Source organism: Opisthocomus hoazin, chromosome 1, assembly GCF_030867145.1.
Source record: "Opisthocomus hoazin isolate bOpiHoa1 chromosome 1, bOpiHoa1.hap1, whole genome shotgun sequence".
NCBI lineage: Eukaryota > Metazoa > Chordata > Aves > Opisthocomiformes > Opisthocomidae > Opisthocomus > Opisthocomus hoazin.
The window spans coordinates 157,277,548-157,303,226 of record NC_134414.1 but is presented as its reverse complement, the minus strand read 5'-3'; the positions used below and the strand labels follow the sequence as shown (position 1 = coordinate 157,303,226).

At 43.1% G+C, this 25,679-nt stretch overlaps 1 protein-coding gene across 3 annotated transcripts; it reads right to left on the bottom strand.

Moving 5' to 3' along the window:
• Nucleotides 1-1,128: 1,128 nt before the first annotated feature.
• On the bottom strand, nt 1,129-25,193 carry TTLL1 (TTL family tubulin polyglutamylase complex subunit L1). 3 transcript variants are annotated; one of them, XM_075443507.1, is made up of 10 exons: nt 25,172-25,193; nt 17,135-17,267; nt 15,126-15,334; nt 11,840-12,020; nt 10,635-10,769; nt 10,362-10,470; nt 6,934-7,077; nt 5,126-5,212; nt 3,836-3,999; nt 1,129-2,323 (listed from the first exon to the last, which is right to left on the bottom strand). In XM_075443507.1, the coding sequence occupies exons 2-10, from the start codon at nt 17,245-17,247 to the stop codon at nt 2,194-2,196; spliced, it is 1,272 nt and encodes a 423-aa protein (XP_075299622.1). In that variant the 5' UTR covers nt 17,248-17,267; nt 25,172-25,193; the 3' UTR covers nt 1,129-2,193. The 3 variants fall into 3 exon arrangements, with proteins under 3 accessions (XP_075299622.1, XP_075299614.1, XP_075299606.1); XM_075443499.1 differs by lacking the exon at nt 25,172-25,193 and adding an exon at nt 21,765-21,834; XM_075443491.1 differs by lacking the exon at nt 25,172-25,193 and adding an exon at nt 21,500-21,561 and having other exon boundaries at nt 1,130-2,323.
• Nucleotides 25,194-25,679: the final 486 nt, after the last annotated feature.

Below are 25,679 nucleotides of genomic sequence, written 5' to 3'. Positions count from 1 at the left end.
TACAATAGAACAAGACTACAACAACATCCTTTGTCCAAGCTGCACAAGAAATTAATTACAGGCAAAGGAAATGAAAGAAAGCTCCATTTTCCTTCTATCAGAGTACCCTTGTTGTGTTCCCTGTGTGTAAGAAATACAGCCATACTACAAAATACTATTCACCATAGCCTCATAGTTCCTAAGGCTGCCACATACTTCTTACTAACAGGCAGTTGGGGGTAAAGCCGGAAAGATCTGCCCACTAAATATCACATCGTTAAAACAGCACTTAATATCTGACCACACATCTATGTAAGAGTAGCTTACCTATCAAGGTTCAAATACACAAGAAAGAATCACACTGGGGAACTAAAAAACATCAACAAACCAGACACAAAACCCCAACCTCAAAAAGCATGAGACCTGGAATTTAGATGAGCTTTACTATACTGCAGTGATCACGTTTTCTTAGCCTTATATCAAGAGCCAGCTTGAATATGCTTTTGCAGAGGCCAGTGAGAAGATTCACATCTGATGACCAAAGAATCACTTGGATTTCGGTCTTGATGTTAATGGAATACACAAGATTAAGCAAGATGAGGATTACACTTGGAGTGAGTCATTCAGTCTACATATTTCATCCTTTACTGCAAGGATGAATCCCAGATCATGTGTAAGGATACTGGTCAGCTCAGCCCACATCTGCCCTCCCTCCCCAGCCCAAACTGCTCTTGCCAGATTCTGTTCAGACTGAGAGTCATCAGCACCAGCTGTCTCAAACCCTGCACTTTGCGAACAGCTGTGCTCTTCTAGGAGGACCTTCAAAAGCAGGAAAAGGACTGACATTTTCTGTGGTGCAGGTGGTCTGTTCGATGTGTTCAAGAAACTCAACACTTTTGGGAAAGGTTAAGTTTACTTTGCATGCACTTTAGTGGCCTGCCACACAGGAGGGCAGAGCACATAGCGTGCTGCGGCAGGCAGAGGTTATCACCGCACTAGCGGCATCCAGATTACAGTGTATTATGGTTACATGGACATTTGCAACCCTCAGCCTCCTTCGTCTTTCTCTCCACAATACTCCATCATCAAAAAGAAGAAAAAAAGGAGGAGGTGGAGGAAGGAGACTAAAGACAACCAGAACTGTACATTTGTAAATAACTACCCAATAACTAGTGGAAATGCAAGTGGGAGCAATAGCCAGCCACAGACCCAACTAGTTTATTTATATGCTATGCTATTAGAGGACCAAATTACTTATTTTTCACTTTTGCTTTATACATTTTGGTAGCTAATCATCACAACTTTTGTTATCAGAGCTACCAGAAATAGCTTACCACATGCAACAATATTTTTGTTATGGTGCACACAAAGTAGACAAAAATAGACAGATATTGTACTTATATGCATGCATAAATACACAAAGAGATTCTGGTGCAAATAAGGATTTATCATCAGCCTCAACCAATGAGATTTATTAGAGTATTTAGTTGTTCTGTCTGTTTTTCCACAGACATGCATCATCTTGAAATAAAAATTAATGGCTAGTGAAATAACGCATCAATGTCCCGTCTGAAACCCTCCCTCAGTCCATGAAACTTTCTACCTTTAAAGAGTTAGCAACGCAAAACACTTAAAGGAAATGGAAAAAAAACACCCTCAGCATATAGAGAGTTGCTTTTCAATTTCTTAATACTGGATATAAATCATTAGCTGCATTAACTGACAATAGCTCAATTCCATGTTACTCTTCTTTTACTAGCAAGAATCTGAACCATCACTGTGACAATATCAACACTCACCACTACCACCCTCTTACAGAATCCACACCTCATTTATTCTAGGGAGTTAGGGACAGGCTACTGTAGGAAATAAACCCAGAACAGCCAGGGTTTTCTTTCAGAATGTATATTTTGAGTTGTCATCTTTATAAAGACAGTGCTTAATCATTACTGAAATAATATTAGTTTATACAAAGTGTATATATATATATAACCATATATACATACTATATATATTATTGTAATAATCATCAAGTCAGTGTATATCTAGCACAGTTCCTGGTTTTAGAACATTTGTTTTGCTTCTTTTCAAAGGCTGTATCGTCCTCTTTTAATATTTCCCACATGCAATGCAGGAAAATAGAGAAATCTGTTCAAGAACTGCATTTTTATTCATGATGTCTTCCTACCAAGAGTGCAGCTGTTTTTTCTGTCATCACTTCCAGGTGGTTAGTACAGGCTTTCCCGAATCTCTTGCTCGATTTCCTTTTACTCCAGTTGATTGCCCAGAACGACTTCGCAAGTCACGATCAGGCCCATCACTTTGTGCCATCTCTTCATCGTACCTGAAAAGAAGATAACCTGTTCAGTGCCTTGTCCTGCTATTGACTACACAAACAGGGGTGGGTCCTCTATATTCTATTTTGCTTAATTTCTAGCACTGAAATTTAATACAAGTTGTTCTACACACAGATTTACACATGCATAATCTGATATGCAGCTATTATTCAAGGAAATATACTACCACATGATGTTATAATACAGATCAAATGAAATATCTTCAGCTACTTTGTGAAAGAAACAAATCATCTGGCAGCTCTGGTTTAACTCCTGAGTTTGTGAAATTTTATGCTTGTGAAATTTCACACGCATTTCTGTATTTCTCCTCACTACGTAGGTCTGTGGTTAAGCAGGAACATCAGACAGCTGGCAGTTTTAATAAAGTCTTAAGCCATTGCTTCTGAGGATTGTAAGCTGCAGCGTTAAAAAAACTCCACTGTTGCATCAGAGAGTGAGTAGAGAAAGAATGAGGTGAACAAACAACAGCGTGCTTAAATTAAATGCATTGCGTGACATGTATTTTGTAACACTTAACCACAGTGACAAGTAGTTCTCTAAATATCTAAGCCCATTCTGGCCTCAGACAACCTCCGCATATACTCACCTCTCAGCTGCTACGCAAATTCCAAGCAGAAATTTGCTATAGATGCATAAGTGTAATTATCAAAAGATAACACTACAATATTTTGTACAACAGTCATAATATATACTTAGTTACACTACTGTATAGGTATTCACAGCTACCATGTATGTAACATTCATTAGAACTTAAATCCAACATCCACATATTTAACTGTCTTTATTAGTATCTAGAAAGAGTATTTAAGATCAGTATGAACTAGTGGATCAACTTCGTACATTCCTGACATACTGAACAATCATATCGCTAGCGCTAGAGAACCTATCTGAACATTTTCTCAGAAATACAAGAAACTATCATCAATACGGTATTTAAATCAGTGTTCCTCTGCATAAGACCAATCAATCCTAGATAAATCCTTCAGACACTCCTATATAAAGATCTCATCTCCTTCATTTCTCCCTTTGTAACACAGATTGGGGAATTTTAAAAATATCTGACAACTCATTATTACATCCGTGAATCACAGGAGTCAAATGGCATCATTTCTATGAAATGAAAGTTTGTATCAAATAGCTTTTATATCTATTTAACTACCATCTATATATTACACTCAATACAATTAAAGTTCTACACATGTAAAAGAAACTCTCTCCTTGCCTCTATACCTCAAACCTTGCTGCTGGAAGCTCAGAAGGTGCAGGCAGGGGCTTATCAGACAAGTAACATTCCCTCTGGAGATGAGATGGGGCAGCTCTGCTTTAACACACTCCCACCTCCAACACTGCTGTTGCAGCTCCAAAACTGAAATGGTACTTCGTGCCCATTTTTCACATCAGAATGAAGTTCACCTTATCTCTGTGGTCTACATTACACATTAAAAAAGTGAGGCGACTGAAAAACATTTGCATTGATATAGAACATCAATAAAACTTACAAGACTTCATAATTGCCAAGAACCTCTTTTGGTGGAGACTTATTCCATTTACAGTCTGGAATTTCCCCATTAGGCACAGCAATGTTAAGTGTGTCATTAATAAGATTATACTTCAAGATGCGATCATTAGCAGTACTGGAAGTAAGAGAAGGGGAAGCATTAACCTACAACAGAAAAAAAAGTCAGCATCAACTTTTTGCGTGCTATATAGTTCTCCAAACAGCATGTGTGATGACTACATGTGCTGTTTGGGAAATTAAGACTCAGTGTCTCAAAGCACATCTTTCAGTTCCTCAGACACTGTAAGGAATCCCCCACTGGGCATTTTTCATTTTACTTACAACCAAAAGCACCATACCACTAAGTGTCTGCAGCGTCAGCCTGAAGACTTTTGTTGAGACTAGATTCACCAGCGTTAATCAGACAAGCTATAGATTTTTGATTCATTTTCTAAGCTTACATGGATACCAAAATGCCTAACTTTAGTGCTTACCATTTGCCTGGTTCACTCCAACAGCTGTCATATGCAGAAACCTGTGGGTTTCTCCTAGGTAAATAGCTTTTACTGATGTTCTCCCTGTTAAATTGTGAGTTGGAGAAACACATATGTGCTCTCGATTCAAAGCACTGTATTGCATCTTGTTTTAATCAAAACTCGGATTCATTTAACAGATCTCTGATGTTCCACATCTCTTATGGAGCAGTGGTATCAGAACAATAAATAGATTTTTTTATAAAGTCCATTTGCCTTTGATCTTTCTCTTCTAATTAGATTGAGAAGGAAGAGGGCTGGATAAAATTTACATTGAACATACAGATCCGAAGTTAATACACTAGAGAGAAATTTATGTGAAAAAAAAGCGTCTTCCAAATATCCAAGTTATCCTATGTGCACCCCTTTTCTTTCCTCCCAACCTGCAACTTAAGGCCATAGCAGCATTTAAAACCTCAGTCTGATGCTATGCTCCATCGAGCCAATGCCAATTTTCCAGCTACTGACACAGTACCTAACAGGGCTGCTAGCATTCAGACTGCCTCTCGAGTCCAATTGTACCAATGCACTGGGTTTAAAAGACAAAACAGAAAGCCACAAACAAATAGACACAAGTAGAAACACCAAACAAACAGGAAACAAAAGCACACGTTAGCTTGGTGATCACACGGCCTATCTTACTTTCCAACATTTTTCTTAATCCATTTACCTGACAAACAAAAGATATTATTTCAAAAGAGGAAAGACTACATTGAAATCTACTTAATTTTTTTTTCCAGTATTTTATGTAACTTTACCTCAATTAGCCATGGTTTAAGCTTGTCATCAATGATAATGTCATATCCATAACACTCAAAGCAGTGTTTATCATTATTCATTACAGGCTAAAAAAAACAAAACAAAAAAACATATTAAAATCAACAATATAGTAACTAAATTACACAGTTTGCTAGAAATCATATACAATCACATTATGAATCTTCTACAACAGTTTTTAGTGTTGTAACTCTAACATAAGCTTGCCAACCAGTAAGCTCAGGATTGTCCTTTTTTTCCAAGTTGGAAGTAAATGTTTCAATATTAACGATTGCATTAATGACAAGTCCTAAGTTAGATTAATTTTCCATTATATTTCCAGGTGGAAAATAAAAGTGTTTTCATATTTTGCAAAAGTAATAACAATATTTAAAGTCTGCATGCATCAGGAGAAATCAGGGAGTTTTAAAATTTACATAACACAGCTTCACATAATTATGAATTCTTTAAACTTCAGAGAAAGGAGCCTTATTCAAAGACTTTTATTATGCTGCTGTAACTGCAGAAATTTGAGGTCAAACAATTACCAGATACAGTTTAAAATTGTAATGAGCTCAAGCCAACTATGATCGCAAAAACCAGGTGAGAGCAAGGACCCAGTTGTACTTGGATGCATATCCTCTAGAGAATCAGTAGTTTTCCAGCACCTGCTAAACATTTGCAGTATGCATGGTAAGACTTTTCATCGATGCAAATCTCATCAGATCTTTTAAAGAAACCTTTGTAACGGGTTAGTGAGACATTTTCCCCTAAACCAATAATGAAAACTTTTCAGTTCTTCGGGGAGTGAAAGGGGGAAGGAGGAACAAGCATCTCTCACTACATCTGCCATTGTCAGAAAGACAGAGGACCAAAACATTTCATGCTCAATAATTCTCAACACTGTTTCTCTTCTCTTTTAAAGTGCTGCTAACATTTAGATGAAACCCCTTTTCTTCTCATATCTGGTTTCAAATATGATTACCCAGCGGAGGCCGAGTCGAGCCACGCTTCCCCACCTCCCACTGATTCCAGCTTGATGACCTTGTCCCTCGTTCTCATGCTGATTCTGGTGTCACCTTCAGTGAGGCGATTCAGCTTAATACACTGGCAGAATACTAACCCATCACTTAAGCAAGATAGCAATTGTCAGTTGGGCGAGTGAGCTGATTCAGCTCACGACGGCGCCAGGACCAGCCCAAAAAAGATGGCTGGACCATGCACTTCAGAACAGGACAGCGAGCTCTTCAGTCACCCCAGCTGACCCAGGCAGTGATACCTGCTCTCTAATGTCGTCATGGGATAATACCCAAACACTTGATTGCTACTTTTCTTTTTTTTTTTATGAGTCATGATAAGAGTCATGCAACTTGTGTCTAAAAGAGCTGAACGTAAGTTATGTAACTCTGCTGAACTAATACCCTTACGTTTTCTTTGATAAACTGTCCTCCAGAGCTATTTTTTCTTTGACACATTTGTTATTGCTGAAATGACATCATGTGACTTGGCAGAGTTTAACGCTATTCACAAGGGCAGTATCAAGTCATATTAAAGGGTTCACAGAGCCCTCAAGGAAAGAGATTCATTCACTTCTCCAGTATGCACAGAGAGCTCTCCCACCCACCCGATTCAAGTTCACTCAGCTCGGAGAAATCAAGAGATAACAGAATCGCAGGAACCCACATCAACATCATCACTCAAACAGCAGGAAACAGATTTCAGGGGGTTTGATGGTGAACTCGCTTTCACTGTTAGGAGAAGCCCACAGCTGTAATGCCATCACTGGCAGCATTCCACGAACAGTACTCACCGCAACAGCCTTCAGCGACTGCACAATTATCCAGTGAATTTCATCAAATAATTTGTTTGTGACTTCCTTTCCACGGGTGCTCTCCAGATACAGGCGTAAGTTACTCACTGTCCACTTGCCTCCATGGATATGATTGTAATCATCCTGAAGAGTTAAGGAGTTAATTCAGTCTAAGATTTTGAAGTTGTTCAGCAGTTTTGTTTCTTTTACACAAAAAGCCCACTTATATTTACATACAAGTGTCGCTCTACAAACAAACTCAGCAAGTCGCTTTTACTCTATTTTACAGCTTCACGAAGTCTTCAGCATGACTTTGAACTGCCCTTTATATAAACAACTGTTTTTATTATAGCTGTATATGTTTATATGACACACTGCAAATCAAGTAATAAATCTTTCTTAGAAGAAGAAAACCCAACTGTACTTTGACAGTTTCATGGTAAAATATAATTTATGATTGGGAAAGACAAGTTTTAAAACGTGAAAGGAAAGAATTAGAACTCTTTCCTCCTCTGGGGATAAGGGAGAAATAACTCAGTGAAATGTAGCTATTACTTACTTAAGGTAGCTATTTTAAAATGCAGCACTGGAAAGTGCTTGTCTGTGTTTATTCATTTAAAATGCGACCTGTCTGTTTCCCAAAAGGCAGACACAGTATTTCCTTAATAGTGCTACTGACAACAGTTATGTTCAAGAGGACAGTGAAATGACACCTGCATTATTTGTAAAAGTTAGTTTTTCAGGTAATTCACAATTTTGATATAGGAAAAACCACTAAGTGCTAGTGACACAGAACAGGGAAAAAAAAGGAGGTTTCCTTATATTTGTCTTTTCAGAGGCTATCAAGGCTCTGCACAATATTCTCTTTAAATGGAAAGACAAAAGCAAACTGAGGGTATTCTTACTGATGGAAAGACACACATTCAGCCTCGAATAACTCTCAGAACAAATGCTCTGTCCCCTTATAAAGGTTCTCCTCAGAGCATTTCTAAGGATTAATGATTGTATGCCTGCTAAACGATAAAACACTGAATGCATAGCGCAGAACAAAGTTGTCAGAAGAATGAAATCTGTCACCCTCTGAGACAAGGTCAGAGAAGCATCTATCTATTTTTAGGCTTTTTCTACAGCTCCCTCCTTAGTAAATTTGGAAAACTGGACTGTACAAATAAAGATCTGAAACATGGTTCTCAGGACTTGCTGCATGGAAAAAACGTCTTGAGACCAGATTCCAGCAAGTGAACAAGAGATCAAAGTCTCAACTCTTTGCATTTCAGAACAAGTACTCAAATCAAAATAGATTGCAGAATCTACCCAGACACTGGCTAGAGCTTTACACAATTACAGCTATTAAATTAAAAATACTAAAACAAAGTAGAATATTGCAGGCCACTTAGAAGATCACTAACAAAAATAAGTAGAAGAATTACTGTTGTTTTGTTTGTATTATACATGCAGTAAATAATGACTTAGGACTGTATTTTCCAGCACAAACATTACGATGGGTATACTGACTTCATTTTACCCTTTCCCTCTCCCCATACTGAATTGTACGCTTTTCAAATTAGGGATGATTTCCCATGAGCTTGTAGGGTATGAGCACACTGGAACTCTACAGTTCACGTAGGGCTTAGGATACAGATTAACAGCTAGAACTTAAAACAATTTTTCCAGACCTCATCATAATTTTGATAAATCACTTGATGGTCCAAATTAGGTTCTTTTTCTAAAACTGTACAGCCTAAGTGCCTCCAAAGTTACAGACACGTTTAAAACAGAAGGAGAGAGGGGATTGACAGAGTGGCTTTACATTAAACTTCTCTCACTTCTTTCTGCAAAACTCAACACATATTAGTGGTTCAGAATTTCTAAAAAGTTTTTCAAATACTCTAGAAATTACTCTACATTTTTAAGCTGCTACTTCTATACCCATTCCTGTTATGCTTTCTTCTCTCAAAGTGACCTCACTACTACTTTCACTTCTACTTTTATTTGGGAGGAATCTTCAAGGCCACCCTTTAACTGGCAGAGAAGATGGAAGGGTGCATAATAACAGGATAGGCAGCATATCACATGCCTTGTTCACCATTACTGGCAACCGCACCTGATTTATGCTCCAAGTTGTATGGGATCTGCTTTCACCACAACTAATTCTCAGTGTGCCCTGTCAAACCATAATGTGTTTGAAGCATTTCACAAATCAGCACCTGAACAAGAACATGTTTGTAGTACTGAAAAATGTCGTATTTTGACACTCACCCTGGCTTATAACTACCACCGTAAATAACATCTATAATTCACATTGTTGTCACAGGAATATCCAGATAAAAGGAGTTCTGCTGTGCTGCTTATCTTGCAGAACAATAACAGACAAGGCACATTTAGCAAAGTTGCAATTTAATATACATTATGAGTATCTTATGTATGAGTGTGTGTATACAGGCATATGAATATACATGCATGAGTGTACGTGCACCTGTATATACATACACATTTATTTTCCAAACTCTTAAAATAAACCCCATGAAATTAGGAAGCGCGACAATAGAGTTTTAATTAGTGTAACAGAGGCATGGTTTATACATCATAGACATCCGCTAAAAATGCAAAAGGGACAGTCATCATCATCAAAAGGATTCCCTGAAGAAACAAGGCTTGGGCAGTGGTTCTGTACGCCCATCTGTTCAGATCACCCCTGACCCACTAGCCTTTCCTCCCACTGGTGAATTTCAGCCTATTTTGACATAGGGAAGGGCTGTCAAAGCTATCAGGTTTCCACACGTTTTGTGAATATCAATGGCAAATCACAGGACAGAACTGCTCTGCAGGCAGAAGTCCACCTCTGACCATTCGAGAGGAAGCCACTAGCTGGCCAGGTCGCAAGCATTTATCTCCAAGCTCCCACCTGCACATTCCCTTTCGGACCCAGAGAAGGAAGGTGGGGCGGTGCAGGAAACATAGGAAGAAGCTGAAAAGTGACAAATAAGGGCTGGAAATACGAAAGCTGAATTAACTGCATGGAAGAGAGGGGGAAGGGGAGATCAGGAAGGTGATATTAAAGTGCTGTCATAAAATACAAATCCACAGGAACCAGGCTTCATTAATTCCACTGCTCATGAAATCAATTGCTAGGGGAGTATATTAGCATTTAAATGACAGAGACTTGGAAAAAAAAAAACCGCTTTCAACTACTGCAAGCCAATACTGAAGATTTCAGTCTATTACAGAACTGCAACTCATTATCTCGCATACTTCTGATCTGCAGTCTTCTGAAATTTATTTATTTGTAAGTTCAAGTTGAAGTTTTTTAATTGCAAGATGATGAACAACATGACAAATAAAACCTTTTTATTCCAAGTTTTGGGGACAATTTAAAAAAAAAAATCAGTCTTGCTACAAAACACCACCCTAGAACTCAGTGCACTTACCCCATGTTTCTGAATGGCAACATTTGTAAGATGTACAAACATGTTATCCAATTCACTTGTACTTGGTGTATATTTAACTGTGCAAAACCGGCAAAATCCAAGTTTATACCTTAAATGCAAAAAGGCATTAAAATGTGTTAAAACCCAGTAAGAAACAAGGAAAAGTGCCTCCTAGGATACCATGCACATGTTAAACTTCTTTGCACAAGCGCAACACTATTTTGACTACATTAAACATTCCCTCAAAACAAAATACAAATACATTGATCTTACATGTAACATCTCAGCGGACGATACGTAGATACTAGAACATATAGACGAAGATCAAATTTCTTTCCACCAATAAGTAATGGATTGTTGATATAGAGCGAAATCACATAGGCTTCTTTGGAAGACTGAGATACAAACCTGAAAAACACAGATCATATTTCAGACTGTGACAATTGCAAAGACATAATCTGATAAGTCGTCGTCTTCTTTACTGAAATCTTGCATCTTTTGCCAAGACAATGTATAAAGTTGCAGCGGTTAACAACACACACTTGGCATCAGGCATGATATACCAAAAGAAGTTAAAAATTCTAAACAGATGACCAAGATCAATTAACCATTTAAACTCAGTTTTGAAGCTAACAGGGCTGCTGACTGAGCCATTCAGAATGCAGCTCTACAAGCTAGCATTTTCCTTGGACATCATTTAGAGCTTGGCATGGTTCAGACAAGCAAAGAGTACATATTACATTACCTTCATTAGTCAAGGTCTTATACTCCTTGAATATTTCTATTTATGCTTGGTGTGCAATTGCAAACCACTGTGAAAAATCTAAGACAACTTTCAGCTTGTGATGTTGTTCAGATTCCAAGTCAAACAGAACACAAAACAAAAGACTCAAGTGATATTTGGCCAGTCACTTTATAACAGGGAAAAAAATAGCATTAGTTGAGTGATCAAAACTTGTACTAGTCAGAGAAAAACATCTATTGCCAATCTGTTTCATCCATTTGGAAGCAGATCACCAACGTGAGGTGTATTATTTTGTGCTCCAAATAGAAAATGTATTTATTTCATATAAATGCATTCTTCCTTTGTACCAATTTAAAAAGTGAATGAATACATATTAAATAAAATTACTGAAATTGCTTAGGGAAAGATTTTTCTCTCGCTTCCTGTTATTTAACACTATGAAGCAGAACAATTTACTTCTGTGCAATTTTTTTCCCCAACAACACTGAAAGGATTTTTATAAAGCATAATTAATTGAACAGTTCTCTGTGCCTCCTCATACCAAAACAAATCGTAATAAAACCCATTTGAAAGAGGAAGTCATATAACAACTGAAATTAAATGCAAAACCAACTATATAATGACAAAGCAAAAATAATGGCATACTTTTCCCATGTATCAGACAATTGGCACGTTGATGTAGTTAACCTCATTATAGAAAGTACAATAAAGCTTTGGGATTTTAAGAACTTACGAAGATGTTTTGCTATCTCGAGACCATTTTTTAATTTGGGAGAGTTTATTGATTAAAAATATTCCTTTTCCTTGAGCTTTGCCACAAGGTTTCATAATCCACGTGCTGGAGGGATTTTTTCTGAATTCTTCAACAAAGAGATTATAATCGGCAGGAAGCATAAACGTAACAGGAACAAAATCTGAGTTAAGGGGGAAAAAAAAAAAAAGGTGCACAATTAAGGACACTAAATTTGACAAGGCTATCGACACATATAGACTAAAAAAAAATTTCTGTCTTTTCAGTTTTCCAGTCTGGCACGATCCACCTTCATTAAGACTCACGTTGCTTTTTATCTCTTTAAATTCTAGATTGTAGTTTTTACTTAAACCAACAATTGCAAAATATTGCCTGCTGCTAACTGCAGATTAATAGATTTTAATTCACATGCATCAATTTTCTTCTGCTGCTTATATGCTGTGAAATTAGAGTATTATATACCATTGCAACTTAACTTTATCGAACTTTCTCAATTTCCCGTGTCAGCTTTTACCGTTCTGCTAACCACCTTATCATCCTCTGTGCACGCAAAAATGTGAACTTTGATGTTGCTTCCCCTTTAGATGTGGTAATTTTTACTTTCCATGTAGCTCCCATTAGTCATTCTTATTTGCTCCCACAATCAGCATTACCATGCTTAATGAAATCTAAAGAAAAGCACTTCTTGCTTTTTGCTGTCAGATTATCTGCACTTCCATCCATACAAAACTGCTTCTTTCCCACATGGATGAACAGTGCTTTCATTCCACTTTCACAAGAGGTAAATCAGCTCAACATATCCCCACCTCTGTTTCACTCCAAGGCATTCTGACCTCCAAAGCAACTTGACTCTCCTCACTCCTGATCTATTGCTGGTTTGGTTTGGGATTTTGGGGTGGGGGTGTTTTGTTTTGGTTTTGTTAAATTTTATATTCTAGCAGCCATTACTTGTTCTCCAACTTCCCCAAAATTTTTCCTCTGAAGAGTTTGTTCCTTCAGTTCTGTCTAGAGCCTTTCCACAAAATTTTATTTTAGTTTTTGCTCAAGTAAAAGATTTTCAGATAATGTTGTTTCACTTTTGAATTAAAGAAACTCCAAACCTGCCTCACATGCAGTTCCAGCACCCTTTGGTTTCATCACTAATCTTACTGCAAAAGTACCTTAATTCCACATTTTCCCCTCTTCAAAATAATTAAAAACAAACCCAAAACAAAACAACAAAATAAAACCAACAAAACCTCAACCAAACAACCCCTCTCCTTCCCTAGACTCCCCCCCAAACACAAAAAGTCTAGTCATAAATCTATTTCTGTACTCCTACATTTAAAAATACTAATTTCATTATTACTTCATCTAATGTTGCTTCAGCTAATGCTGCACTGTTAAACTCTGTATTCTTTAAGGACCTTACTACTTACAAAACTAAGTCTAAATACAACTTTCGTGCATGCAAACTGGATTTGTTCTCCTCCTTGAACACCACTGAATACTAGTGAGCACACAGTGGAGGAAGAAGGCCTTAGCGCTGTGGTTATATGACAGGGAAACAGAAATGTTCAATCCTTTATTCCTGCTCTGTCTCTAATTTCAACAAAGATCCTGAACAAGTGGCATCTCCTCTATTCCTCTGAATTTGTAAAATATTAGCCATTATCCTTCAAAGCAAGCTTTGCGAAAAGCTTAATATGAAATACTACATTTTCAAAATGTTCACTACTACTGTTTTTATCACTTCCCCAATTCTTGTATTTCCCTATGCTGTAATGGCAGGTTTGAGGTGAGGGAAAAGGTGAAGACAGAGAAAGAAGGCTGCTACTTTTGCAGCATGCAGCAAACCATTTTAGGATAGAGTGCACATTACTTCATCGACAGGTACAGAGCATTTCAAGATAGTCTCTTTAATCATAGAATCATAGAAAGTTTTGGGTTGGAAGGGACCCCTAGAGGTCATCTAGTCCAACCCCCCCGCAGCGAGCAGGGGCACCACTAACTAGATCAGGTTGCTCAGAGCCCTGTCCAACCTGGTCTTGAATGTTTCCAGGGATGGGGCCTCCACTACCTCTCTGGGCAACCCGTTCCAGTGTTTCACCACCCTCATTGTAAAGAATTTCTTCCTTATATCCAGCCTAAACCTACCCTGTTTTAGTTTAAAACCATTACCCCTCGTCCTGTCACTGCTGTCTCTACTAAAATATTGTCCCCATCTTTCCTATAGGCTCCCTTAAAGTACTGAAATGCTGCAATCAGGTCTCCCCGCAGCCTTCTCTTCTCCAGGCTGAACAAGCCCAGCTCTCTCAGCCTGTCCTCACAGGAGAGGTGCTCCAGCCCTCGGATCATTTTTGTAGCCCTCCTTTGGACCCGCTCCAACAGTTCCATATCCTTCTTGTGCTGAGGGCTCCAGAGCTGAACGCAGTACTCCAGGTGAGGTCTCACCAGAGTAGAGTAGAGGGGCAGAATCACCTCTCTCGACCTGCTGGCCACGCTTCTCCTGATGCAGCCCAGGACACGGTTGGCCCTCTGGGCTGCCAGCGCACATTGCCGGCTCATGTCCAGCCTTTTGTCTATCAGTACGCCCAAGTCCCTCTCAGCAGAGCTGCTCTGGATTCTTTCATCCCCCAGCCTGTATTGGTACCGGGGATTACCCCGACCCAGGTGTAGGACCTTGCACTTGGCCGTGTTGAACCTCATGAGGTTCACACAGGCCCACCTCTCCAGCTTGTCCAGGTCCCTCTGGATGGCATCCTGTCCTTCTGGTGTCTCGACCGTACCACTCAGCTTGGTGTCATCTGCAAACTTGCTGAGGGTACACTCGATGTCGCTGTCCGTGTCATTGATAAATATATTGAACAGCACCGGTCCCAGTACGGACCCCTGAGGGACTCCACTCGTCACTGGTCTCCATCTGGACATTGAGCCATTGACCACTACCCTTTGGCTGCTACCATCCAACCAATTCCTTATCCACCGAACGGTCCACCCATCAAATCCATGGCTCTCCAATTTAGAGAGAAGGATGTTGTGGGGGACCGTGTCAAAAGCTTTACAAAAATCCAGATAGATGACATCCATAGGTTTTCCCTTGTCCACCCTTGTTGTTACTCCATCATAGAAAGCCACTAGGTTGGTGAGGCAGGAATGTTAATGTTCTAACACTTAGAGGTTCAGTGCTTTATGCACAGAAAAGCTTTATGCACAGAAAAGCTAGCTCAATTCCAGGTTATTGACCACAGAGGAAAAAAGATTAATGTTGATAATGAGAACCACATACCCAAATAAATATATTTCCCATTCTCATCCTTTTCGGCAAGAGGACTTCCTTCTTTCTCAAGTTCTTTCCTATATCGCTTGATGTTCTTTACCATCAAATCTTTTCTGGTCAGTTCATAATGGTTTGGGAAATGGTTGACAATTTGGTCATCAGAGAGTCGGTAACCGGTTTCCACACTGAAAACATTTCTGATTGTTTGCACACTCATCCTGAAAGAAGAGGCAGATACCAAATGATTTCTTCCAAGAAACACAACTCAGGATGACAAAGTTGAAATTTTTTCTTTACATTCACTTCATCTTTTCTCTCTCATTTTTCTTTATAGTCTCATATTTTGCTGCAGTGACAATCCAACATACCCTGAACCTCTATTAGCAAAACCAATGAAATCCTGCCACAGGTTTGACTAATCCCTCTACTGCTACTGAAATTGGGGCAGACAGCAAGGAAAGGACGACAACAGCTTGGCCCTACCGGACTCTGGTGACAGCCAGATCAACCCCCACCAGGGCCCAAAAATGACTGATGCGCACCCAAACACTACAGAAGCAGCTTTCTAAATCTATTACTTTGCTCCCTGGAAACTCATCTTTCCTCTTTAAAAGAGCCACCAAAACAACTTCCTACTGACTACCTTGCTATTTGGATTGTAAGGGACTTCAAGCATGTGAACTGAAAACAGCGATCCAGAGATCTCGCTGAAAACACCTGTGAACACCAGGTCAGAGGGCTGCAGTGACAAACTCATCAAATCACTTATCTACTTCATCTTTCACACCAGATAAAAGCAGGGCCATAGACATGAAGAATTTTCTGTATTAGATATCTCACTTTGGAAATTTAAGAATATTTCCTGAATGCCATCCGTCTGCTACATTGTCATTTCAGGAAGGAAAAAAAAAAACCAAACCCAAAACAAAACAACCAGTCACACAACAGTTTCCATGAGTGCCCTGTTCCCCCACTCCCCCCCAGCCGCATTCCAAAAGCACGAGAAGATTACTAGATTCTTACCCATTTAAAGAAGTCGTTCACAAAGGGTACATTTGGCAGCATAAACTGCCATTCTGTCGTATTCGAAAGGGACAATATAAATTGTTTGCTTTACTTGAAGAGTATTGTTTCTGCTAATCCTAGGACAGCATTTCACGGTCTTGTATTAGACAAATGCCAAATAAGCAGCTAGATTATTTACTCTCGTCCTTGCACTATTATCTTGATTTAATTTCACATTCATTCTCAATATTAAATAAATGCTGAATAGTTAGTCTGCATATAAATCATTATCATGAAAGAGAAGGAAAGTACAGTTCTCAGGGCCTTTATTACAGAAGCCTGGACTCTGTTAACACAGCAGGCCTCCACTACGTTGATAAAAGAATATTTTATATATTCATATACTGGAACTGTGTATTCTTTGGATTATATTGCTTATGTTGTTTTGTCAGAAAATTTTGGGAAAAGATACATTCAAAGATTCACCTCAGGCCACAGATCCCCTCCAACAGTAAAGGAAAATCTCTCCTTACCACATACAAAAAAAAGGAATAAAATCAGGTACCACATTTCAAAACAAAAACCACGCAGTACAGCCTTTCCCGTGGCTTTTTACCACTGGCATTCCCAGAAGTGATCAATATCTTGCTAGGTCGGTGACTTGCCGCTCCCTGACAAAACCTTTGTCAAACTTTAAACACACATGAGGTCAGCAGCATGGGAATGGATCCATGCGCATGGGACCTTCTGCCTTGAGGAACACCAATGACTTTCGCAGGCCCGCACAGATACACGAGCTGGACAATGCAAATCTGAAGAGAGGACCAGCAACAGCATGAGAAATCACAGAAGCAATGAAACAATGTTACACTCTTAGGATCACTGCAGTAAATTCATGTTAATTTCTGCACCTTTTATTTTTAAATACGCATTTTGTTATATTACTATTGGTATTAACATAAGATATCACAATACTTCACTAATTTAGAAATTTGTATTTTTAATGTACTTACCAATAAAAATTCCAGTCTTCATTTTCTGCTACCTGAATCCAGCCTCTTTTTTCAAAGTTGTTTATTAGAACAGATTTTTCTATGTCAGTTACCCACTTTACTTTTCCTGCCATTATCCTCAAGCAGAATCAACCTGTTAGTAAAGAAAAGTTCAAAGATGTGAAGTTGAAAACAGGGGAGAATACAAACCAGAAGTCAAAGGGGAAGAAAAGTGGCATCCAGAAAGCACTTTAACTTAAGTAAGCTAGAAGAAATAAGTTAATTTAAAAATGAAGGAAAATAACATCTTAGGTTCAGTCGGAAACCCCACATTTGTCAGCTGGAGAACTATGAACAAGAACACCAGTTATGAGGGATCTTTCACGCTTCCCAGCCAATCTGCCTTTCATGTAATGGCACATCACTCGCCTCTCCCCTTAAATACACTAATGACAGAAATCACTATCATACACTTACTGGGTAATGTTTACAGAACCAAACATAGAGCACAGACATTTTATTTTTTATTATTTCCAAGACTTATGTGTATATAACTTTTTTGAAGAGTTGATACGGATCACTTAGTGACTGCAGACAAAAAAAAAAATGGTTCCAAGAGAAATGCCTTACACACTGTCAAGAACCCCGATTCGCTATACTGCAAGGAAGTGAACCAAAGTCACGTTACCAACTCTATGTTGTCTTTTCTCTCTTTCATGCAGGTGGTGGGATAAACTGATACCATGAAACCCTTCACAGCAGGATTTCCCCAGACCTCAGGCTGTTCCAACAGTCCTTATAAGCTGCATTTCAAGTCATGACGCCTAGGTGTCACTTTTTACATTAGATCTCCCACTGTCCACATCAGCCTCTTCTGTTACGACCACACGATCTGTCTGGTTGGAAGGGACCTCAGGAGCTCTCTTGTCCAGCCTCCTGCTCAACGCTACGAGGTCAGACCATGTCACTCAGACCTTTATCCAGCCACATTTTGAAAATCTCCAAAGATGTACAGCTTCTCGGGACATCCCGTCTTGCTGCTTGACTGGCCTCATGAGGAAAAATTCCACACCCCCCCCGCTATATTTTTTCCATCTATTCTGAACCTCTCTTCTTTCAGCTTATACCTGTTGTCTCTCAACTTCCCACCCTTCACCACACTAAAGCACCTGTCTCTGTCTCCTTGATAACCTCCTCACCGGTACAGGCAGCCTGCTATTAGGTGACCCCTCAGCCACCTCTTCTCCAGGCTGAAGTAACAGTCACCTGAACTTCTCCTCCCCAGACAAGAGCTTCAGCCCCCTGACCATCTTGGCATCCCTCTACTCAACTCACTCCAGTTTATCGACGTCTGTCTTGTTCTGGAGGGCTCAAGTTACTTTTCTGCATCCTCTGGTATATTTTGTTACATCCTTGCCCTTTTTGTTTGAAAAAGACAGCCAAGTCTAGCAAGGCGGAAATGTAAAACAAATGCACTGAAGGAGTGAGGACAAGCCAAGCACGCATAGTTGCTACCTCTGCGAAGCGCAGGCTGAAGGTTTCCCACAGCAGCAGGCACTCACCTACTTGCACCCCCCTTTACAAGTGCTGTTTGGCGAGATCCCCTTCACACACTGTCTCATATTGTCCATGAGTGTAATACGAATGAAGACAGGGGCAAAGAAACATGAATGGAAGCGTGTTGTCCTTTGTGCACGCACAGTCTAGAGCCAAAAGCCTACTATCCAGTTGATGCACAGAACGCTGTGCTTTATACAAATAACAACATATTTACCCCATCTCTAAGCAAGCGGTGAAGCCCAGCCTCCCAGGATCTAGGCCTGATCAATATACAATCACTAAGCAAAGTTAACAAAACATCTATTCATAAGCAAACAATAGTAACTGAGAAAGTCAAGGGTAGATAGCTCTCATTAGCAGGTTCAGTGTTGCTGTTTAGTCTTTCTGCAGTTCACTCCACAAATCAGTTTCACAATTGCAGCCTAGTGAATTTTCATAGCACTGCTTCACAGAAAGCAACTGCAGAGAAGTGCTGATTCAGAAGAAAATCTCACCGAGCCAAAAGCCCTTTCTCTGGCACACGCCCCTCCTCAGAACATAAACCACCATGCAAGGGAGAGGGACACACACGTGTAACACCATCTACTGCTCCCTCTACACATAATTTTCCATTGAATAGTCAACTAAAACTTCAAATCACCTTTACTAATTATTTACTTGCGTTAATTATATTAATGTAGTTAATACTATTTCTGCAACTAAGATATGGGACTGCATTTCAAGAGGTCTTCAGTTTCCAGGACTAGAAATGGAGATGTACATCTGCTAGCAAGCTAACACCCCGCTGGTTTCTCTCTTCCTGGGAGGCATAATGCATTACATCACACTCCCACTTTTTGCTTCCCAGTCTATTTAAACTGTCAAACTCCACAAGGCAGAAATGTTTACTGTTAGACTTCAATTTAACAGAGCTTGAAGCACACATATTTTTATTCAAGTCGGTAAAACAAGCTGAAATCAAGCTTAAACAGACAGATAGAAAAGAGTATATGCAGGGTCAGGGTTTTTTTCCTTGTGCTTATACAACACCTAGTTCTACAAGGTCATGTTCTTTCTCCGGGCCTTCCGGATACTACCAAAACAAAAATAAATGAAACAAAGGGATTCATTTATTTGTACTGAAATATGTATGATTCACAATCAGTGACTCACAAGTACCACACACCATCTTGTTGTGGTTTTAAAAGTTCAGGGATTAGTCAGCTTGGAATAGAATTGTCCCTTCAAAGGGAAATGTGTTAAATGCTGCAATAGCATTAACCAAACACGCCACAAGATTTTCAAAAGGCCTTAAAACCTGACCTCCACATCTCCAAGCTACCCCATTAGGTTCACCAGCAGCCAACCCCAATGCTGTACCTGTTTCTCTGTTGCCAGGCTCCCTGATCTTGCTCCCTACTTCCCGAGCTTGTCTCGTTCCAGCATCCCTGCCACACGAGCTACATCCCCCCTCAGGGCTCCTTCTTCCAGAAACGCTGCATTGGACAAATGCAGGTGCCTGCACCTCTGTCTTTAGGGAAGCACACAGCTACCGCCTGGCAAAGATTTAGAGATCAGGTGCACTGCCACAAGCAGGGCTACTTTGCCAACACTTGTAATGCTGCAACCCCATTTCTACCCCGGCATGCAACAGCTGTCGCAGCATCCTTTCTACAGGATTCTTTATGAAGAGATTTCAACGTATGCTACATGTCCGATGGCAAGGAACCCTGACAGGTACCAACCCAGCCACTGTAGTCTGCGGTAGCAGGTGGGGCTGCTCCAGGACTCGTTGTGCCATCTGACTCCCTGCACTGTTCCATTTCAGAAGCCAGAGACGATTCAACGGAAGACTCGCCCACAGGAAGGTGAGTTAAAACCGAATCAAAGCCAAAAACTGAAGATAACTTCTACCACAAACAAAAACTCCAAGAGTGTCATTCTTATCCCGGTTTGGGAACTTTAGGCCTTGCAGATCCATGCTGCTACAGGAGAATTGAAAGAATAGCAACACAACAGCAGACTGACAGTTTGCCCTTGGTTTCTACAGACAGTTCGACCATCTCATATGACGGTTAACTGGCCTGCAAATACACTCTTCTAATTTTGTGTAATTGGATTTCTGAAATACACAAACACGGAGTCATAAAAAATAGCTTACATTAAGTTGTACCAAAAACTTTCATATTTTCAATAACACAATTTTAATAAAATAAAATTTTCTACAGGGACCCTCTAATCCGCAATTAGGTATTCTAGACAACCCGATGAGATTGCAGGACACCACCATGCCTTCAAACTTCTGGTCAGCGGAGACCCTTCGCTCCGGTACACGTCAAAGCAGAGCTGTATGGAGCAGCCCTAGCCTGCACGGAGCAGGGTAACGTTACAGCAAGCTGAACCCGACTCCCAGCCCCAGACCTCCTCCGCACAGCAGGTCTGACGCTTCCCCAACACACCGCCTTTACTGGTCCCAGCAACACCAAGCAAAGGTGAGGCAGGCTGGCAGCAGCCCGATCCAACACAAGGGCTCTCGCCTTGGCACACAACCCACACAAATCTGCGAGGCGACGGTGAGGCCCAGCAGCACGGCGGCTGCCACTCCTCCTGGGATCCACCGCTACTCGCGGGCCATCTTGTCGGGCCTCCACCCGCGCCTCGCCCGTGTCGCGACGCAGCCTGACCCCGGCTGGCTTCGCCCCTCTCCCACCCAGGGAGAGGTGAGAGACAGCACGCGAAGGGGAACCAGGGCCAGACGATTACCGCCCCCCTCCGTCTCTCAGGAAGGGTCGCGACCCCACAGGGACCTTCGTCTGTCGCGACAGCCCCGGGGGGGGAAGCGCTCACCTGCCGGCGGGACGCGCGTCCACCGCTCCCTCCCCTCACGCCCGGCCGCCCCCCTCCCCTTTGGGCCGCTCCTCCGCCCGCCCCTTCCGGCGCCTCTCCCCAGCGACCGCAACGCGGGGCCCGGTTGCCAGGGAGACGCACAGCGGCCCCGCCCCGCGAGCCCGAGGGGCTGCGCAGTCCGACCCCGCCGGCGGCGGCCATCTTGTCTCCGTACGGGGTTGGGGGGCAGGGGGGGTGTGGTTCTCTGCGGCGGCCCGACACCCACCTCAGACGGTCGGTGGCCGCGCTACGAGGGAGGAGAGGTGCGGAGGGGGCCCCGAAGGGAAGGGGCGCGTTCTCTCCCCGTCCTCGCCCGCCCTTTTCCGTCACCTTCCGAACGCTGCCAGCTTGAGGGGAGGACCCTGAAACCTGCCCGACCCTCTCGCCATCACCCGCCGTGCCTGGGGCCGTTTTGATCTTCAGCCGCTGTGGCCTGGGCCTGCCGCGTCGTCAGAAAAAAAGCCCCTGAGACACATCTGATCATGAGTAGACGGAGGTTTGGGGGAGTCACACCGTGACGAAACATGGCTAGATGTTCCCTGAATGCCTGAAAGACACCAGCTCACTCTGATGGCAAAGCTCAGGTCCCTGTTGGAGCACATCAGGTTCATCGCCATGTGGCTGTAGGAACATCTTTTTTTGTATGGGTGCTGTTGTGAGGAAGTGTGTGAATTTTCCCCAAAATGATCAAGAACTCTTAATTCACAGTGAAAAATGGGTGACAGAAAGAGTACCTAAGAAGTCACAGTATTAGTGCCTGTGTAGAGAGGCCTGATTTATGCGTACAAAATTCCTTCCAAAATGAGAGCTGATGGTAAGGCACCTGACGTATGTCAGGGTTACTGACGTTTCGTGACAGGTTCAACACAAAACAGTACGGTATCACACAATGAGCTTCAGAGAGCTGAAGAGTCTGAGGAAAAAATAAAGCTAAAATAAATTATTCATTCTGTAAGACAAATCACTCATTAAAAAACAGATCCATCGAGACAGTAGCTGAAATAAGCAGTTTGCGGTGCGTTGGCCTACAGCAAAAAGGTGAAGGTACATTGGCTCTGACAGCTGGCAGCAAGCAAAGCGGACCCGAGTCTTCTGCTTGCCATCAGTCCTTTTTCGTCCCTGCATTCATCATACCTCAGGGGAAAGCTGAAAAAGTACCACTTTTTACATGTATTAGGTAATCCATTACAGACAGAAACAGTTGGTTTTTTTTTTATGTAAGGGACTTTCAGCTTAATTTAGCAGCCCTTAATCAAAGTTACAGTTCCATGGTACAGAAAGCTGTTGTTTTGCTGTCTCCCTGGAAATTACTTCAACAGTATTACATCACAGCTAATAGTAGATGCTCTGCTGTTTAATATTAACGCATCTCCGCTTTGTAACGTTATTGTTCCAACAAGGGAAGTTGGGGAGAGTTTGAGAGCAGCTGAATAATGCTTACCATTACTGTACCAGGAACTGCTGCAGCAGCATCGGTGTGCTATCTTTGCGACAGAAATCACTCCTGTGATGACATTTGCCTGTTTTATTTTAAGCTTGAGTCAACTCATTGAATTAGGCGAGATTGCCTATATCTGCAAAATTAAGCCTGGTTTCGGGAGGGGAACTGTTATTGATTTGAAGCAAAGTAAATACGAAAATTGAAATATCGGAACGAGTAAATAGGACAAAGTCTCGTCAAGAAGCGGTGTTACTGAGGTTAATTTCCCTTTTATTATATTGTACTTTCGAGGCAATTTTCATCTAGCCTATTGCATGTGTAAATGTAAACACCGTCCTCACAACACCATCGGCCGCATGCGCTGGGAAGATAAACATTGTCATGTGCATTTTACAGAGGAGCGGACCTCGCCAACAGAGCTCGGCAGATGGGAGAAAAACACGCGTTACAAGGAGGGTTATTATGCACAGCACAAAAAGAAGTGCTTTGTGTTGGTGTGTGCGTGTGTACACACACACACACACAAGCACTTTCCTACGTTTGAAAACTTGGCCGCGAGTCTGCGGACATCCCAGCGTCAGGAGTAGCGCTGCATCTGCGCCACCGTGCTGCTTCGCCCCGTGTTTACCTTCACTCGCACGGAGATGAGATCACACTGTCAACAGAGGGCAAAGTCCACCCTCACGTGTCACCCGGGGAAGTCTCCTGTTTGGTGGGACAATAAAGTGTGGGGCCGTCAGGGTTTCTTCGGCAGCAAACTGCACACTCCAGTGATGGCTGGTACTGACTGTGTCAGTCACCACGCTGCCCTTAGCAGCAGCGCAAAAGCAAAACACTGAAGTCCCACAACCTCGCTGAACCTTTTGGGCAGGAGGTTGGTGGGGTTTCGGCAGCCATCTCCCCCCCCTCCAGCCCCTCCATAACCCGGCGCTGGCTGGGCTTCTCCTGCCTCCTGCCCCACACCCTCGGCCAGCTGCCCCCTTCTGCGAAGCCCAACAGGCCGAGAGGAAAACCTGCTCTTCCCTGGCCAAAAGCAAGCAGTGCAATGACATTTCCACCATTTTGAGGACTACCTTTAAGGTATGAAGAGCATATCGGATTCGTGAGCCGCACTGATCTCTGCCACCCACCCCACAACCATGCTGAAGCCCCCCACCAGTGCGGGCCCCGGCACGCTCAGGGTGCTGAAAACACCCCACGGCCCCGCTCGCAGACAGGCGAAGCCGTGTGGAGCTGGGGTCCGGTGGCTGAACGGGACCGCGGGGACTCCCGGGCCACTCGGCTTCTCTGCCGGTGCGAGCGCGAAGCTCAGGCCGCGGTGGCCGGGGTCCCGCCACCTCCCGCCCCGTCCCGACCCCGCGGCGGGGGCCATCCCGCGGGGCCCTCCCGGCCTCGCCAGCTCCACCTCGGCGCAGGCGGCGACCCCAGCGCGGCCCCGCTCCCCCCGAGGCGCTTCTCCTCCCGCCGCCGGGGGCTTCCCCGGAGGTGCGGGGCGGGGCGGCACAGCGGGCGGACAATAGGGGCAGCCTGCGAGTGCCGCCGCGGTGAGTGGCCGGCGCGGCGGGGGTGGGCGGTACGGGGCGGTGCTGGGGGCGCGGGTCCCCCCTCTCCTGGCGCCGGCCGGTGTGCCCGCGGGGCGGCGGCTTCCAGCGCGGGGCGCGGAGCCCGGCCCGGCCGAGGTGAGCGGCGGGGTCCCGGCGGGAGGGGGGCGGCGCGCCGGCGCCTTTCCTTGAGGCGGAGCGGGGGGAGGGGTGTCCCGGCCCCGGGTGCGGGCGCGTTTGCGCAGGCAGCCCGCCCCGGTGCAGCTCCGCCGGGTCCGGCGCCGCAGCATCTTCGGGCTCGGGGTGGAGGGGATCGGTGTGGAGGGGGTGAGCGGCGGGAGCCGAGGCAGCGCGGTGCCCGCGGGCGGTGGGCACGGCCGGGGCACGGTGCGGGAGGCGGCGCAGCGCTGAGCCCCGCGTCGACGGGGAGCGACCTGCCCCGTCCCGGGCGCTTGGCTTCCGGGGGGCCGCCTGTGCCCCGCCGGCCGGTGCTGCGGGGAGCCGTGCGCGGGGTGCTTAGCTGCTGCCTGCCGAGCGAGTGAGGAGCGGGGTACGTGTACTTTCACTCTTAGCAAAGCAGGAAATCAGCTCTCAAAATAAGCCGAAGATGTATAGCAGAGTGTGCCACCGATAGACGTTTTTTACACGTACCTGAAGAGCTCGTTCTGTCTATCTGTATACGCTTACAACCATGCTGCTGCTGACAGGGATGGTGGGCGACGGCGGCGGTGGATAAAGGCGGGTACTCCGTCCGGCAGTCAATAGTAACGTTTAAGTCATTTCTCAGGGAGCGGTTACAGGAGCGTGGTGAGTTCTGTGATTAAGCAGATTTCTAGGCGCTTAAATTGCAAAGTGAGCGTTAGCCTGAGTCTGCTTTTCTAGGCTGCAGCAGAAGGACGTGTGTATAGCAAGGAGATAGAATGGTCTCCGTTGTCATTTTCTCTCACAGGTACATGGACAGAGTTCTTTTGAGTTAAGGTATTGTGGGTATGGGATATATATTTCTTTTTTCCATTTAATGCAGTCAGTTGAGTGGGAGTTAGGACTGAGTGTAATGAAGAAGAAAATCAGTGTTTATTCAAGGTATTTTATCTCTTCTGATATCTAAATGTCACTGTTGTAGTAACCCTGTCTCTCTGAAAGGACAAACTTAAGAAAA